We start from the raw sequence: 16,626 nt of genomic DNA on the forward strand, positions 1-16,626 counted from the left end.
CCTTTCTTCTGGGGAACATGTTGTCCCTTATGTACTGAAGAATGGAGTTTTATGTTGCCCTTCGAGGCATGATAAGATGATGAAAGTTGTCATTCCAGCAGTTCTTGTACCTATGATCTTCAAGTACTATCATGAGACCCCATTAGGGGGGCATCTAGGAATCTTTAAAACTCGAGAAAGGTTCATCTGGAAAGGTATGGACGGTGAAATCCGTGAACTAGTAAAGGCTTGTAAGTCTTGTTTGCTTAGTAAACCCACCATGTCCACCAAGGTAGGCCTTTTGTCTTCTCATCAGGCTTCGCGCCCAATGGAACACCTGTATATTGATTATGTAGGACCCTTCCCCCAGTCAAAGGGAAATGCCAACAAGTTCATCTTTGTATGTGTAGATGGTTTTACGAGATTTTCCTGGTTGTTTCCGACTAAGCTGGCTACCGCTCAGTCCACCATTACTTGTCTAAATTCAATCTTTGCTTCTTTTGGTCCGTGTCAATATATTGTGTCTGATAATGCTAAGGCTTTTACATCTAATCTATTTCGTAAATTCTGCTTTGACCTGTTCATCTCTCATGTGACAACTTCTGCTTATTACCCTCAACCATCTCTGGCTGAACGGGTTAATCGTAATCTCAGGTCCGCGCTTATTGCCTATCATCATGAAGATCATTCTAGGTGGGATACGTCCCTGCATTGGTTAGCTTTTGCTTTGAATTCGGCGGTTCATGAATCTCATAAATGTACTCCAGCTTCGTTGATGTTCAAGTTTGTTCCCAACACGCCGCTCTCTAACCTCTGGTCTCTGAGTGACATTCTACCCGAGACAATAGACCCAGATAATATTAAAGATCTTTGGAAGAAGGCTAAAGCCAATCTTAAAGTGTCTCATGAAAAGTTTAGGGAAAGATATGATCGTGGACGGAGACCCACCAATTTGAAGGTAGGGGACCAGGTGATGGTCAAGAATTTCGTTCCCGCGGGCAAGCTTGCCCCCAGATTTCATGGGCCGTGTACTATTCTCGATTTCCTTACTCCCGTTACCTTATTGCTAAGCAATCCAGCCACCGAGAGGATATTTAGAGTTCACCTGTCACAGGTGAAACCGGTGTAATTTCTGTGTTAACTTGCTTCATATAATTTTGAAAGAAATATGAAGGTTATATTTTTGTTTGAGGGGTTTCACTTTTAAGGCCTTCTGCCCTTGGAATCTGTTTCCTTAGTGTGTAACCGTTTATTGTAAACCTTCCCTGACCAGTTAAACTGCCATCCTGTCCTTACCACGGCCATTACCACGCTCCCGTCTCCTGCCCAACAAACACACAGTGGCTTTCAAGTGAAATAAATATTTCTACGCCGCTGGCCCCTCAGTTCCCCCACAATGAATGTACCCTAAAATCATTCTGGTCAAACAAAATTCTGCCGCCGAGTTTTAATGTTTCAGTGCCCCCGCAGCAGCGCGGCGCCGTGCCGCTACTGAGGTAGGGTATGGGCCCATGAGGCCAACCAGCGTACGGCGAGCCGGAGTCCTTCTCCCGGCCAAGGCTGATGTGCGGCGCACAACCTGTAACTGGCCCGCGACCTGCATGTTCGCCGCGGGCGAGGTGTGCTTCAACTCCACTACTCCTCTCATAGTGCGGGCGAGCGGTATCTCAGGGTACTTGAGGGGTCCGAGCGGCCTTCCCTGGACACAAGCTGCAGCGGCCGGTCTGGCCGTCTAACTTAATCAACCTTGGATATACGTAATCAGCTACATGGACATTTAATATCAACAATTACTACAGTTTTGAATCCAACTGAAATATCTGCTGGACTTAGAAAAAAATTTCCTCAACTTTAAAAACTAAAAGTTCCCTTCTGAATTCAACCTCTACAAGCATAAAGACTTTACATCTAAAGTTACTATAAAGAATTCTGAAACCGAATCAAACCAAATTTAGAAAATTTTTATAAATGCTCCGGCAATTAACTTCTATATCAACATCATAACTTGGACCTTATTTTGAAACAAAAGTTTATGTTCTTCTGTGTCACCCCTTGGAGGAACTTTTGGGGGGGAGGTCTGTACCGGGCGGTACACCTCCACGCCGCTAATTCAAACTTTGCGCCAGTTGAAACTCCTCTACTGGAGGAAGTCTGAACTTTATCTAATGTGTTAATTTTCAAGTTTCTCAGAAGATGTCACTACTTGTAAATTTTGAAGTATCTGAACTGGGTCGTTTTCGATGTATTTTTGTTTTGCCTGTAGTAAGAAGTGTGGACATTCTCTTCCTGATGGCACTACCAAAGAATTACAATTATGCAACCTAGTGCGAAGTGAAAGAACTATGTTTTTGGAGAAATTTTGTGTTCATAAGTTTGGTCTTTGTTAAATTTCCTTCAGTCATTGTTTGTGTTGGCAATGTTAATCCTTTTGTTCCGCCAGGTTTGAAATTAGCCAATCCCGAATTTCTTTAATTAATTTATGACCAATCAGGTGTATCTTCTTCAACTTGGATATGTTGCTTAACCCTAGCCAATAAAATTCTTGTGGGAGGGTGTTCTCATTCCTGAAACGCCTCGAACTTTCCGCGAGGGTTTATAAACTGCTGATTTTCGGGTCTCCGGGCCACTTCAGTAACACCTATCAGTGTGTAAAGTACGTAGCAGGGGGCGGGAAGCGCCTCTTTCTTCGGGCAGCAGTTCAACCACAAGGTAATGGCCGTTTAATAAATTCTTTTCTTGCTAGCTCAGCAGTTTAACTCTCGGGGCAGGTCCGAAGCCTTTCACCATGTAACTTTCCTCTAATCTGTAAAGACACTTAGTGTCAATCCTATCTTTGTAAACTACAAACTGGGATAGAGAGTGCTCAACCCTCTCGAGCTCCCATTCATATTGCATTGAGTTGAACTTATTTTCTCGACCGTTTCTTCCTTAACGTAATGTAAATTCTCTTCTTATATAAGTCACCTCTTTAGTATGGGATTAGCCCTTGCAGTAACGGCCTAGGGCCAAGCAGGTTTTATATAAAGTATATTAGGAGTGCAAGAACGCCTCCGCTCAAGTTGGTATTCTAAAGGCCATGTAATATTTCTGTTTCTTCTCTGAATAGGCCTCAGTAGGTTGGGTATTTTTACCCCTGAGTATGTGTCCTTGGAGGACAACTTGAAGGTGGAATTTGGTGTGGCCTTTGATAGCCTTGAACTTAAGAGCGGGTCGCTCTTTCTTAAAATTTGTTTATGCGTGCCTCAAGGAGGCGTTACTATTTAATTGGGAGCAAGTGCTCCAGGGCATGATTGGGGTCTTCTGCCCCTTTGTTGAATTCTGTATATCGTAAGGTTCGGCTTATAGCTCAAGAATTGTGTGTCTGGCTCTCGGAGCCCAAATCCTGTAATCACTGTAATTGTACATTTTCAAATTGTGTTTCGGCTACTAAGTACCTGTTCTATTTGTTTTTTTTTTCTTAATCTTGAAAAGAAAATATAACTTTGTTAAATTTTGTCTTAACTTTAATTTCGTATTTTGAGACCTGTTCACCCCCACACCTTCTTTCACCTCTGCTAATCCACCAAAACGCGGTAATAATAATAATAATAATAATAATAATAATAATAATAATTGTTTCCTAATTCATAACGCAAGATTGTGGAACAACTTGAAGGAAAAATGAAAATTAGGAAAGTAAACAGTCAATCCAATGAAAAAGTAAATTTTCTGTAGGGCTATCAATCATGTGCACTGAAATGAAGGATCAAACTCTGGTATCTCCAGAGCCATTTTCTAACCATTTCCTTTACCTGACGAAGGCTTATCAAATTATAAACATTACCTCAAGAGAGTTTTCCTGCATCGACCCTGGCTCTGTTAACTCTGATTTAACTTCTTCTTTCAGAACTATCACTTCCGATACATGTTCAATATTTTCCTGCGGAAAATAAGATATATTAGGTATGCTCACAACACACATCTACACATATAGTCACCAGCAAATGAGCATGTTAATTCATTAATTTCCAGTATTACAGTTACTTTCAGAATTTCACAAATGTTTAAGGAAGATTTCTACCAGAAGAGGATTGTTATAACCAAAGGCTGTACTGAGAATGGTCTTACTATTCTTGCTCAGTCCTTATGTCAGAGAAAGGATGGGACTGAAAACAAAATATAAAATGGGAAACATTTTCTAGCCATATCAGAAGATATACTACCACGGATGGAATTGGGGCCATCTCACACAGAATTTGGAAGGAAGCATTCATAGGCACAAACACTAAATTGTATGAACTGTTTTCATATGTACAATCATATCAATTGAATCTTTAAAGTTGTTTGAACCAATCAGAAGTGTTACAACTGTTTTAAAGAATTTTTTGTACTCAGCATAGAGTTTGTTTATAAACAGATTAAAATAACTTGAAAGAATGGAATCACATTCTCTATTCTGGTTTTGCTGAGATCACAGGGGCTACATAAAACACTAAGACAGTTCTGTTTCAAACAACATATTTCAATGCTTCCAAGTGTAAAATAAAAAAATAAACATGAAAGAAGCAGGCTTACCACAGTGATATACCAGCAAAACATGTGATGTAGCCCAAAGTCAAAGCAACCAGAAATGAAATATTTTACTACTACAAGCATGTTATCTAGTGTTCTGTGAAGAACTGTGGGGATGAGGACACTGTCAGTGGAGAGTCAGCAGTGTTGGAGTGTACATCTGCAGTTACAAAAGATCTTTAATGATCTACTACGAGACATTTAAATACTCACTTGGATTCATAAAAGCTTGTCGGCACTAAACGAGGAGGGGAGCGGGGGGGGGGGGAGGGGCTATGATCCAAAGCTTTTGTTCTAATATAAGTTAACTTACTAAGTTCTAGAATATACCGACTTAACCCATTCAATATAGAAGAGAACAGTAGCTGAACTAAGGAATCAATGAAAAGGATGCACAAAAAAGGGAGGGAAATAATGAAAAAGAGGGAAGAATTTTTTTTGTTTAATGTGCCTTAAGTCCTTAAAGTGTTAGAGACCACAAAGAAGGAACACATTAAAGAAATTATTCTCAGAAATTGTGCATTCTAGAGCCTATACACATGGTTCTCTATATAACATAAAATCTGACCCGCAATTCAAGAATAAAATGCGCTAAGCACTATTCTGCCCTTCTAAATTAATTCAACGTCTATGTAAAATACTTTTGAGAGAATGTACATTCAGATTTTGAGCTATTTTATTCCTCATATGCCATGGGCAAATTTGCTCTTTCCTTAATACACACATTTGCAGCACATTGTGGATCTGAGGGTAACACAGAATAATCACACCTGTGTTGACTTTTTGTTTAGCAGACTGGAGTATCCAGTCTCAAAAACACGAACAAAATATTTGTGATTGAACTTCTTCTACACTAATTATGATAGAAGTAAATAATTTTAACATGTGGTACTAATGGTGGTGCAGTAGTGTTGGAAGATATTAGATCAAAAATAGAAGAGGTGCAACCCCTAATCCAAAATAATTTTGATATTGACAGTAAAGAGTACAGACTTATCCAACCCCAATCTTAACTTCCTAAGAGCTGGCAGCTTTGTGTAGTGCATTGTGGTGTATTCCTAGACAAGGAAACAAAAAGAGTCACACTACGCATAAATATTCATGCAGCAATTGGTGACTTCTGGTGTTAATATTGAGGAAGCACATAGAAAATTATGCTCCTGCCAAACTTATTCAGCTATTAAGGGTTAATTTCTACACTCTATAACGTTATCTGGAATGAGACTTACAGGTGATGCAGTTGTTGTTTCTTCAAGCCAGGCTGGTTCCTCTTTGATCTTTATTTCCGGATCCATTTTACACTACAGCTGAAGTAGTTGGAAGGTACTGGGATTGTTGATTTCTTCCAATGACCTTACACTGAAACATAAACCAGAAAAATATATTACCTTATTGCTGTCATTGCTACTTATGTTGTTTGTCAACAGACTAAGCAACAAGCTTGTAATTTTAAATGACCATCAATATGATGATCATACTGAAAATCTCAAAATTTTACATGACTGTTGATATTGTGATCATACCTATAGGACCTCAAGTTTTCTATGACCGATACTTCGATGAAAGCTAAGGACCCCAGTTTTACATGACTTCTATAACATTGATCACTTTCATAGGAAATATGATTTAATACATCTGTCAATATCAAGATCATAGTGAAAGGACCCCTAGTATTACATGCCTCCTTATATCGTATTAATAGCTATCTCAAACCATTCTCCTCTCATCAAGCTGATTCAGTGTCTCTTTATTTGAGACATGTTCTGTCAATATGATCTTCAAGTTCTTCTGAAAACACAGCCTTTCAAAGGCTTCAACTCTGTTTTTCTTGGCACCAGTTATTATCTGCTTCACTTACATATGGTGTCATACTCCATACTCAGTGCAAACATAATTTTTAAGTTTTTTAATCCGTTGAACCTAAAGAATGTGATGGAGGACAGATGGGAATTTACGCAGGATTCAGTGATTACATTTATCGATATTCAGAAGGCATATGTCAGTGTACCATGGCAAGTGATCTCGGATGCATTGATAAAAAAAGATAAAAGCAGGAAGAGGAGAAGAACCTAGAAGCCATGAACAAAAAGTGCATAGGTAGTATGAATACTACGATAGGACAAACAAATTGGTTCAAAGTAGAAACAGGACTTCAAAAAGGATGTGTTTTATCCCCTCCAATCTTCATTGCAGTCATGAATGAAATCCACAAAAGTATACAACAAAAAATGGGAAACCAAGGAGACTAAGGCCTAACTCTTTGCAGATAACACAGTAATATGTGGAGAAGGTGAAATGGAAGCACAAGAACAAGGTACTGTATGGAATCAGGAGATAGAGGAATATGGAATGAAAATAAGTAATGAACAGGGTATGATAGTAGTGGTGACGTGAGGTAATAGAGAAGGAATTGGGAATATTAAAGTAAATGGAAGACCATTAGAAGTTGTGGAAAGCTTCAAGTATTCGGGGAGAATAATTGCAGAAGATGGGAAAATAAATTAAGAAATTAGAAAGTGAATTTAACAAGCCAATGAGTTTTACCAATGTGTGAGATATATAGTCTGTAAGTGGGACGTCCCAAAGGAATGCAAGAAAATGTTGCACACAATGTATTACACACCAATTTTGACATATGCATCAGGCACATGGATAACAATAAAACATGATGAAAGCAGAATGCAAGAGGCCAAGATGAAATTCATTAGAGAAATAATAGGGAATGCATGAAAAGATAAAGTCAGAAACATAGAAATCAGGGAGGGAATTGGATTCCCTGAATGAAAGGCAAGATGGAGACCCATAAGCTGAAATGGTAATGGACACATGATGAGAATGGAAGAGGACAGAGATCCAAAGTAAGTATTTATAGAGAAAGTCATAGGAGAAAGGCATTGGAGAATGCCCAGAAAGGGGGGAATGGATACGGTAAGGAGAGTACAGAGAAGAGTGGAGTAAAAGTAGAAAAAATATTTAAGAAAGAGAGTGTTGGAGAGAGAAAAACTGAGGAGGTACTTGATTCACATTTCAACCCAGAAGACCCTAATGGAAAATGAAGAAAATTCTGTTGAGATGAAGACATAAATTTATACAATACTTCTATCAGCTCATTTCATCGAACAATGCCACCAACCTTGACTTAAGTGTCCTTCCTTTATTTTTCTGTGCATGCCATGTCTAATGACCCAACCTAGTGGTGCTTACCAGAGCGCCCCTTGAAGGGAGTTCCATGTAAAACAATTGGTTTAAATATTTAGCAATTTTTATTGTTCCCCAGGCGGTACAAAACTTGTCTATGTTGAGTACCTCAAGCAGTGCCTCAGAGAATTCATTTCACCCAATAGCAGTGTTCGTTAGTCACTTTGTGATATTTTACTGTAAATGTAAACATACTGCACTAACAATGAATGCTACAATTTCTCCTACAGTTAATACAAGCTTCGTACCTGTGGCTAATTGAGTCGATTCTTACACATTGCCAGGGAACAGATTTCTATGTAAACACATATCTATTTGGCAAACTATGCTCAATTCTACTGTATTTTGTATATTTCCACATATATTTCAACAATACTGAAGTGTGCCGTGTTTACTTGTTCTCTCCATCACAGGTTATTCTATTAATATATTATTGGTTTTACTTTCAAGTAACAACCTTTTACAGTTTCTACATCCAGAATTTATTCCTGAAGATTGTTCTTTCATTCCTGCAAGCAGTTTAATATTGCACCAACAACTTCAAGGGAAAGGGACGAGATTAGGTATGCAGCGGCAGGTGAATTTATTATAAAATGGGCAAACCACAGAAACGTTTTTCAGAGCTGGTGATCCTAGGATTCGGCCCCATGCAAACTCTCCACCACTCGTCCCAGGAAGTCTTTTACACACCTATAAATCAGCGTTACATAAATCATCACGAATAAATACCGAATACAGCTGCTGTGAGGTAATGATGTGATACAGAAGAATCTCCATAACAACATTGATATAACAAGACACAGAATCCTAAATGGAAACCTGAGAATAGTTACTTGTAACCTCTCAAGATTTCAAACGCTACTACCATATGTCGCAGCATACAGTGTAAAGAACAACTCAACATTCACAGCGACACTATAAAATTGCACACAGAGGTAAATAACACGGCATAACAATAATTAAAATTACACACTACACATTGCAATTTATTTTTGAAACTACCATCCGCAGCTGTTCGCCTGCGTAGCTCTTCAGGAAAATTCTCCACTCCACTAAATTTAGATATACGACATATTGCTACTACCGTACACACAACGCGAAGGCTGGCAGTTTTCTAAAAAGCAAGCTAGTTATATGCGTAGGGTCTATTCATTTTTCATGCTTAATAAGAAATAAAATCTAAGAAACTTAATAACATTAAATATCAAAAATATGTAGAATGCTAAAACTGAGAAAGATTAGTACGGTATTAACTTCTAATAATCTCAATTGAGATCTATACATTTCGCAACGGTAAATTATTGAACATGAACATTACGGACAATATGATAGAGGTTGTGGACACAGTGTAAAGTGATAGAAATCACAATTCCTCAATGAAGAGAATTCGTAAGTCACTTAACGGAATAAGCTGTAGTATTGGATAATACGCGCCTTATACGAAGCAACATACCAGCCACTTCGAAACCAAACCGGATATTTGAATGTTTAATCACTGAAAACAAATTCTTGAAGAACAAATTTGGTTTCTAACAGTCAGTAGAACAGGCTGAATTTAGGAAGGGGTGTATTACCAGTAACAACTACAGAGTATGCGACACTTACTGAAAAGATACTTACAATGATCCCCAAAAGGAACTTTCACCCCATCAACGCAGTAATTAAAACTGAGAGGACTTTTCTTATTTCTGAAACACACAACCTGACTTTTAACGCCGTTTATCAACATACCATTGCCTGCTGTCCATCTCACAACATTTTCGAGATCACGCTGCAGTTGCTCACAATCTTGTAACTTATTTATCACTCTATAGAAACAAGAAGAGCTGCTCGACTAAGTGGTATGTTCCGAGCTGTCAGCGGAGAGATGGCATGGATTGACATTAGTAAACGAATACGTTTGAGTGGCGTTTATAAAAGTAGAAAAGATCACAATATGAAGATAAAGTTGGAATTCAAGAGGACAAACTGGGGCAAATATTCATTTATAGGAAGGGGATTTAGGGATTGGAATAACTTACCGGTACCAAGGGAGACGTTCAATAAATTTCCAACTTCTTTGAAATCATTTAGGAAAAGGCTAGGAAATAAACAGATAGGGAATCTGCCACCTGGGCGACTGCCCTAAATGCAGATCAGTATTGATTGATATTGATTGATAAGAGCACTGGCGGCAGTGGGTGCAATGTCCTGGCTCAAAAAGCATATAAGTTATAAGGGAGAAGGAACATCTCCGAGTGGAAAAAAGAAAACGAAAGCAGGTCCATAAGTCTTAACGTAGGCCTAAGTGGACAGCCATGAAAGGAGGGATCACTGACTGAACGTTACGATCCAATTCTTCGTACGGTTTTCTTATACATAGCCTATATCAAATACAGTAGAGACAATACGCGACACTTACGGATTTCGCCTTGCTAAAATGGGAAACAATTCGACGGTGGCGCTCCTAGTGACTTGACCTGAACAAATCGCGCTAAATTCAAATATGAATGGAAATGTATATACGGAAAAGGATAAATAAATTACGTCTAGAAAGGAAGTGGTATTGAGATATTAACTTCGAAGTTGCTTAAAGCAATTCTGGATAAATGAATGAAGAATTATTTAAAAGGTTATTATTCAAAGACTGAAATTAGACACAGAAACAAGATATGAAATGGGCTGCTGTGAAATGGCTTGATCTTTCATTTATGCATTACTTTTTTAGCTTTAGCATTCCTGTCTGAACTTTTACGGTTGGATTAGTCTTTTTTCTCGTTTAAAAAACATTGTATGATCACATTAAGACACTTGTCAATAAAAATATCGGCACATTCCTTACACACATGACGCAATGAATTAACATTTAAAAGCTGGACAATTTTCCTCTTAACATGGAGCCTACTAACAGAAAGAAAATCTATAAAATTCCGGCTTAAATCTGAGAAGAGGGATTAAGGAAAGAAAAGTATGAAAATGTTGTCGATAGTGATGCTTTGGGGAATATTTACATACAATTAGAGGGAAAATGTAACATACCCTTGACTGTATAGTCGAGGATTTTTAAAGTCGCTGGCCTGAAATGATCTGAACAGATCTTGTAATTCTTATATAAGCGTAACGTCCCTTCTTTCTTGTACACCTTATCCAAATCACTTCTGTGACATTTCAAAACCTACAGATCACACCAACAACAACACATCGGTATTGAAGGTTAACTGCTGCACTATACAATAAAATATGCGTATTACATTTTATGCCAGTTAAAATATGGGTCGAGCAGGTCAGAAGATTATGAAGTACTATAAAAATCTCTGTCACTGGAAGAATATATATGCAAACACAGTATTACTCACATGTTCTTGTCACGAGGGTACCTGAAGAACGAGCGCGCATTTTTCCGTACTTCGTAATTACTGCAGCCAAACACATCACATACCTTTCCCCTCATGTTGAGAGGAGATATCAAGGAATGACACACGCTACTATTTAATTATGTCAACTCACTGAATACGCATAAATAACACCAAAGACTTCACACAAAAATACACGTGCTCTTATGAGAGAATCAGTACTGTTCAGGTCTATCCGCTAGAGTGAAATTTAATAGCTGTCCCTCGATATCTCGCTCAGTGTCGCGTATTGTCTCTACTGTATTTGCCTATATACAAGCATTTTCATTATAGTCCGTTATACCTTTCAGCGTTCAGTCTGCTAGCCTCTGTGAATTTACGATAACGGCACGTCGCGACAATCCTCTATTTGCAACTAGTGCCGTGGCCTCATTTCGTTCGATACATCTTATCCTTAAATCTTTCGAAATTGAGTCAAAACATTGTGACTTTGGTCTCCCTCTACTCCTCTTGCCCCCGATAATAGAGACTATTTTTTCTCCTAGGTAATTTATTCTCTTCCATTCGTCACACATGTCCCCACCACCGAAGACGATTTAATTATGCGGTACCGGTACAGCTTCATCCATCGAGTTCATTCCTAACTTAGTCTTTATCTCCTCCTTCAGAGTACTCCGTAGTAAAAGCAATAATTCTCGCTACTTACATGTCAGTTACTTCTAACTTATGAGTAGAGTACCAAAAGGAATTCTGGACCACGGGGATTCTGGACAACCGCAGTCTCTGCGCTAGCGCGCGGGCTCCCCCTGCGGGAGCCCTCGGCAGAACCACGGACAGCAAGGCCATGCGGGGTCCTTATGTAAGGGGATATTATTTCTTGAAGGTTATTGTGGCAGTGACCATGGGGCAACGACTGGATTTGCTTTAAAGTTCACTTCCTGGTGACAGGTGAACCGAGGGGTGCTATGCAATATAGCTGCTGTATACTCTATTCGTATAGAACTAGATCCTTAAGTGTGATAACCGTCTATATGCAATCGGGTACGAGCATTCGAAATTTCCAATAAAAATACTAGGTTTTTATGGTGGTCAGCAGACGTCAGTTTTACAGCTCGGTACCCTTCTTGACATAACATTCTACCAACCGTTTTCGAGATATTGTCTATTTAATCCAAGAATTTTGAAGTCGGAACACAATATACCAACTTATCGATATATTCTGTGACTGAAAACAGTGGAAACATCAAAGCACGTAAATGTCGAATCGAACCGTCGACCCTTCAGGTAATTAACATAACTTATTAGGTTCGTCAATACTCGTGTGGCGTTACTGAAAGGGTGGTAAAATGATTGCTCCTTTTTTGCTCTAAAACCAACCGTTTATGAGATATTGTCTATTTAAACTAAGAATGTTGAAAAATTCAAGTTGGAACACTTATCGATACATTCTGAGACTGAATAAAGTGGAAATGCTAAAGGGTCCAAATGACGAATCGAACCCTTGACCCTTCCAGCTCTTAACACAACTATTTTCGTAGTCAATACTCGTGTGGGGCTACTGAAATGGTGGTTTAAAATCGCTCCTTTTTGCTCTAAAACCAAAACTTTTCGAGAGATATTGTGTATATAAACCCGGAATTTTGACAAATTCAAGTTAAAACACAATTTATCAGCTTATCAATACATTCTGAGATCGAAAACAGTAGAAATGTCAAAGGACCTAACAACATTAATGGTTCCCTTTGATGAGACGGTATGGAATTTGGGAGATGCTACTAAGGCAATTCTCTTCCGTTAGTAACAGGGGAACAGGAGATATGAAATGGCCTCCTGTCTTACCTTCAACAGAGTAAGGGAGATGTAATGTGTTTATGAATATAGTACATCTGCAGAGGAATCTCGGGAACATGGAGGCTTACGACCATGCTGTAGATAACTCTCAGAGGTCGGCGGCTCTGTAGCCCTTAGCCCATATTAGGGAGATGGCAGGTCGATAACTCTTGCTTAGTGGCTACGCCAAGACGCTGTGCTTTAACCTGGGTGTAATGCGGTAGGGTACGCGTGGGTGTCTCTACCTGATCGAGCGACCGCTGCTCGTCTAGAGTTGGCCCTAGTTTCAGGAAAGAAAATATTCCTGCTCTATAGTCCCGTTCTCTTATGCGTGATCGGGGATGAGGTGGGATGAATATGAGTGTTTGACGCTAACCTCAGATGAGGATAAAATGAATAACGGCAAATAAAACTGGGAAGAGAGAGAGTGTGCCGACACACAGCCTACTCTTGCCGAATAAGACCAAGGCGGAACTGTTGGACACTTTATGCCCCTCTCCGAGGTTACCGTAAATTTTTGTTGTACACCCCATTGCGAAAAGGTTTGGAATTTAATCGAGGCTTGAAACTGTGCAATACTACCGCTCTTACCTTGCCGACTAATATTCCGATAATGAACATATTTTTTTTCTAGTATTAGGACTCTAACCAGCTAACTCACGTGTTAGAGCGAAAATAGATTAATTAATTTTCACGGTTTCATTATTATTACCGTTTCTATGGGATCGGAGGTGAGTAGTCATGCATTCGAACTCAGTCACAAGAGCCAAACAAAAATGGGTTCACAGATACAAGACTGAAGTAATGCTCGTTAGGAACAGGAGAGCAGGAGGTGTGAGACGGCTTCCCCGGATTCTGCTGTACTAATACATGCTCGCAGTGCTCTTCAGCTTTGTGTTTGCGTAAATCCGGTTTAACTGCTAACGACTTGGATGGCCTAATTTCGGTGGTAGGACGATAAAAAAACTCTTGACAACTATGACTACGAAAAGAATTAATGAATTATTTTCCTCCCTTAACTATTACCCATTTCAGTATGGTCTGACATGAGGTGACATGCATTCGAACGGATATGAACCTAGTCTTCGTTCACACGCCCGCTTGAATTCTTTTTTATGATTGTTATTAACAAATCCATCACAGTTAGGATATATCCCGGTAGCAGTTGTTTTGTGAGAGTTCTGGATCCTCCTCCTCCTCCTCCTCAGCAGGCTGCCCTTCCCGACGTCAGACCATTAGAATTAATGTTATAGGGAGCACGTAACAGGTGTTCAACCAGAAGGCTACACGTTTTCTACACCAAACTATTGGGACTAATGGGCTAGGGAGCGTTTAACAACCGTTAAACTAGCAGGCTTCCCTTCCCTATACCAGACCTATCTACGATTTCATAGAGCTTTAGTATTTCTGGTGCTTAACACTACGGCTTACGATACTACTATAGGTTGAGCTCACTACTTACTAGCTTAGCATTTATTACAAGTGGTAATAAAGTACTTTCGCCCCTGTGGTGTAGTGGTTAGCGTGATTAGCTGTCACCCCCGTAGGTACGGGTTCGAATCCCGGCTCTGACAGGAAATTTGAAAAGTTGTACGAGGGCTGGAACGGGATCCACTCACCCTCGGGAGGTCTACTGAGTAGAGGTGGGTTCGATTCCCACCTCAGCCATCCTGGAAGTGGATTTAAGTAGATTTTCGTGGTTTCCCACTTCTCCTCCAGGCTAATGCCGGGCTGGTACCTACGAGTAACATAAGGCCAGGCCCACTTCCTTCTCTCTTCCTTGCCTGTCCCATCCAACCTTCGCATCCCTCCACAAGGCCCCTGTTCAGCATAGCAGGTGAGGCCGCCTAGGCAAGTTACTGTTCATTCTCTCCAGTTGTATCCCCCGTCCCAAAGTCTAAAGCACCAGGACACTGCCCTTGAGGCGGTAGAGGTGGGATTCCTCGCTGAGTCCGAGGGAAAATCCGACCCTGGAGGGTAAAGAGATTAAGAAGCGGAAGAAGAAGGAGATAATAAAGTTAGAACCATGGCTCGGTAGGAACAGGAGAGCAGGAGATTTAAGATGGCTTGGTCGTTCACTTACTGATGTGAGGTCGAACTGTATGACTTTAATACACAATTTTGTTAATGTTCGCGGTAGTCTTGAGCTGTTTGTCGCGTAATTGATATTCTTTCTAAAATGACTTCGAATCCTATTTGTATCACTACCGGAGTGAGTGGCTCAGACGGCTAAGGCACCGGCCTTCTGACCCCAACTTAGCAGGTTCGATTCTGGCTCAGTCCGGTAGTATTCTAAAGTGCTCAAATAGGACAGCCTCGTGTCGGTAGATTTACTGGCACGTAAAATCAACCGTTTTTGAGATATTGTCTATTTAAACTAAGAATTTTGACAAATTCAAGTTGGAACTCTTATTCGATACATTCTGAGACTGAAAAAAGTGGAAATGCTAAAGGGTCCAAATGACGAATCGAACCGTTGACCCTTCCAGGTCTTAACACAACTTAATTTGTTAGTCAATACTCGTGTGGGGCTATTGAAATGGTGGTGCTCCTAAGACCAACCCATTCGAAATATTGTCTACATAAACTGGGAATTTTGACAAATTCAAATTGAAGCACAATATATCAGCTTATCAATACATTCTGAGACCCAAAACAGTGGAAATGTCAAAGGACTTAACTACATAAATGGTTGTTCATTTGATGAGACGACATAAAATTTGGGAGATGCCACTAAGGCAATTCTCTTCCGTTAGTAAGAGGGGAACAGGAGATATGAGATAGCCTGCTGCCATACCTTCAACACATTAAGGGAGGTGTAATGTGTTTACGAATACCGTATATCTGCAGAGGAATCTCGGGAACATGGAGGCTTAGGTCCATCCTGTAGATAACTATCAGAGTTCGGCGGCTTTGTAGCCCTTAGCCTAAATTATAGCACTTTATCCTTAATATTCCAACCTTCTTTTGTGTTGTCTATCAAAGTAGTCTTGAGCTGTTTATCGCGTAAATGATATACTTTCTCAAATGACTTTGAATCACTGCCGGCCTGAGTTGTTCAGACGGTTGAATGTTCGATCCTTACTCAGTTCGGTTTTCTTTTCTATTTGCTTTACGTCGCATCGACACAGATAGGTTTTATGGCGACGATGGGAGAGGAAAGGCCTAGGAATTGGAAGGAAGCGGCCGTGGCCTTAATTAAGGTACAGCCCCGGCGTTTGCCTGGTGTAAAAATGGGAAAACATCTTCAGGGCTGCTGAGAGTGGGCTCGAACCCACTATCTCCCGATCACTGGATACTGGCCGTACTTAAGCAAGAGTGTGTTTTAAGGTCCTCAAATGCCTCGTGTCGGTAGATTTCATGGCACGTTAACGGAGGAAAGTAATTCATTAATTTTTTTGTAGTCATACTTGTCAAGAGTTCTACCACCGAAATTAGGCCATCCAAGTCCCGATGTTAAAAATGAACGTTCATTATCAGACGGTTAGTAGGCAGAGTAATTTCAAATCTGGATTAAATTCTAAACCTTTTCGTAGGGGAGTATACGACAATGTAACCTCGGATAGCGACATAAAGTGTCGAGGGGCTAGCACCCTATTAGTATTCGACAGGCAACGTTCAAATTCAATCTACTTCATTCCCGATCCTGCATAAGAGAACAGGACTAATGAGCAGGAATATTTTCTTTCTTTCCTCGTTCTAGATCACATAAACTTATTTCAAAATCGTTAGCAGT

The 16,626-nt window shown here is 39.8% G+C and overlaps 1 protein-coding gene across 1 annotated transcript in view; it reads right to left on the bottom strand.

The window, feature by feature from the left end:
- Window positions 1-8,771, bottom strand: part of LOC137503073 (uncharacterized) — a 49,707-nt gene extending 40,936 nt beyond the window's left edge. The window contains exons 1-3 of the mRNA XM_068230506.1: window positions 8,731-8,771; window positions 5,760-5,889; window positions 3,803-3,898 (exon numbers count right to left, since the gene is read on the bottom strand). Of these exons, the coding sequence (XP_068086607.1) occupies window positions 3,803-3,898; window positions 5,760-5,825 (162 nt within the window). The 5' untranslated portion in view covers window positions 5,826-5,889; window positions 8,731-8,771. The remainder of the gene's footprint in view (window positions 1-3,802; window positions 3,899-5,759; window positions 5,890-8,730) is intronic.
- Between the last annotated feature and the right edge of the window lie 7,855 nt (window positions 8,772-16,626).

The sequence above is a fragment of the Anabrus simplex genome, chromosome X (assembly GCF_040414725.1).
Source record: "Anabrus simplex isolate iqAnaSimp1 chromosome X, ASM4041472v1, whole genome shotgun sequence".
Taxonomy (NCBI): Eukaryota; Metazoa; Arthropoda; class Insecta; order Orthoptera; family Tettigoniidae; genus Anabrus; species Anabrus simplex.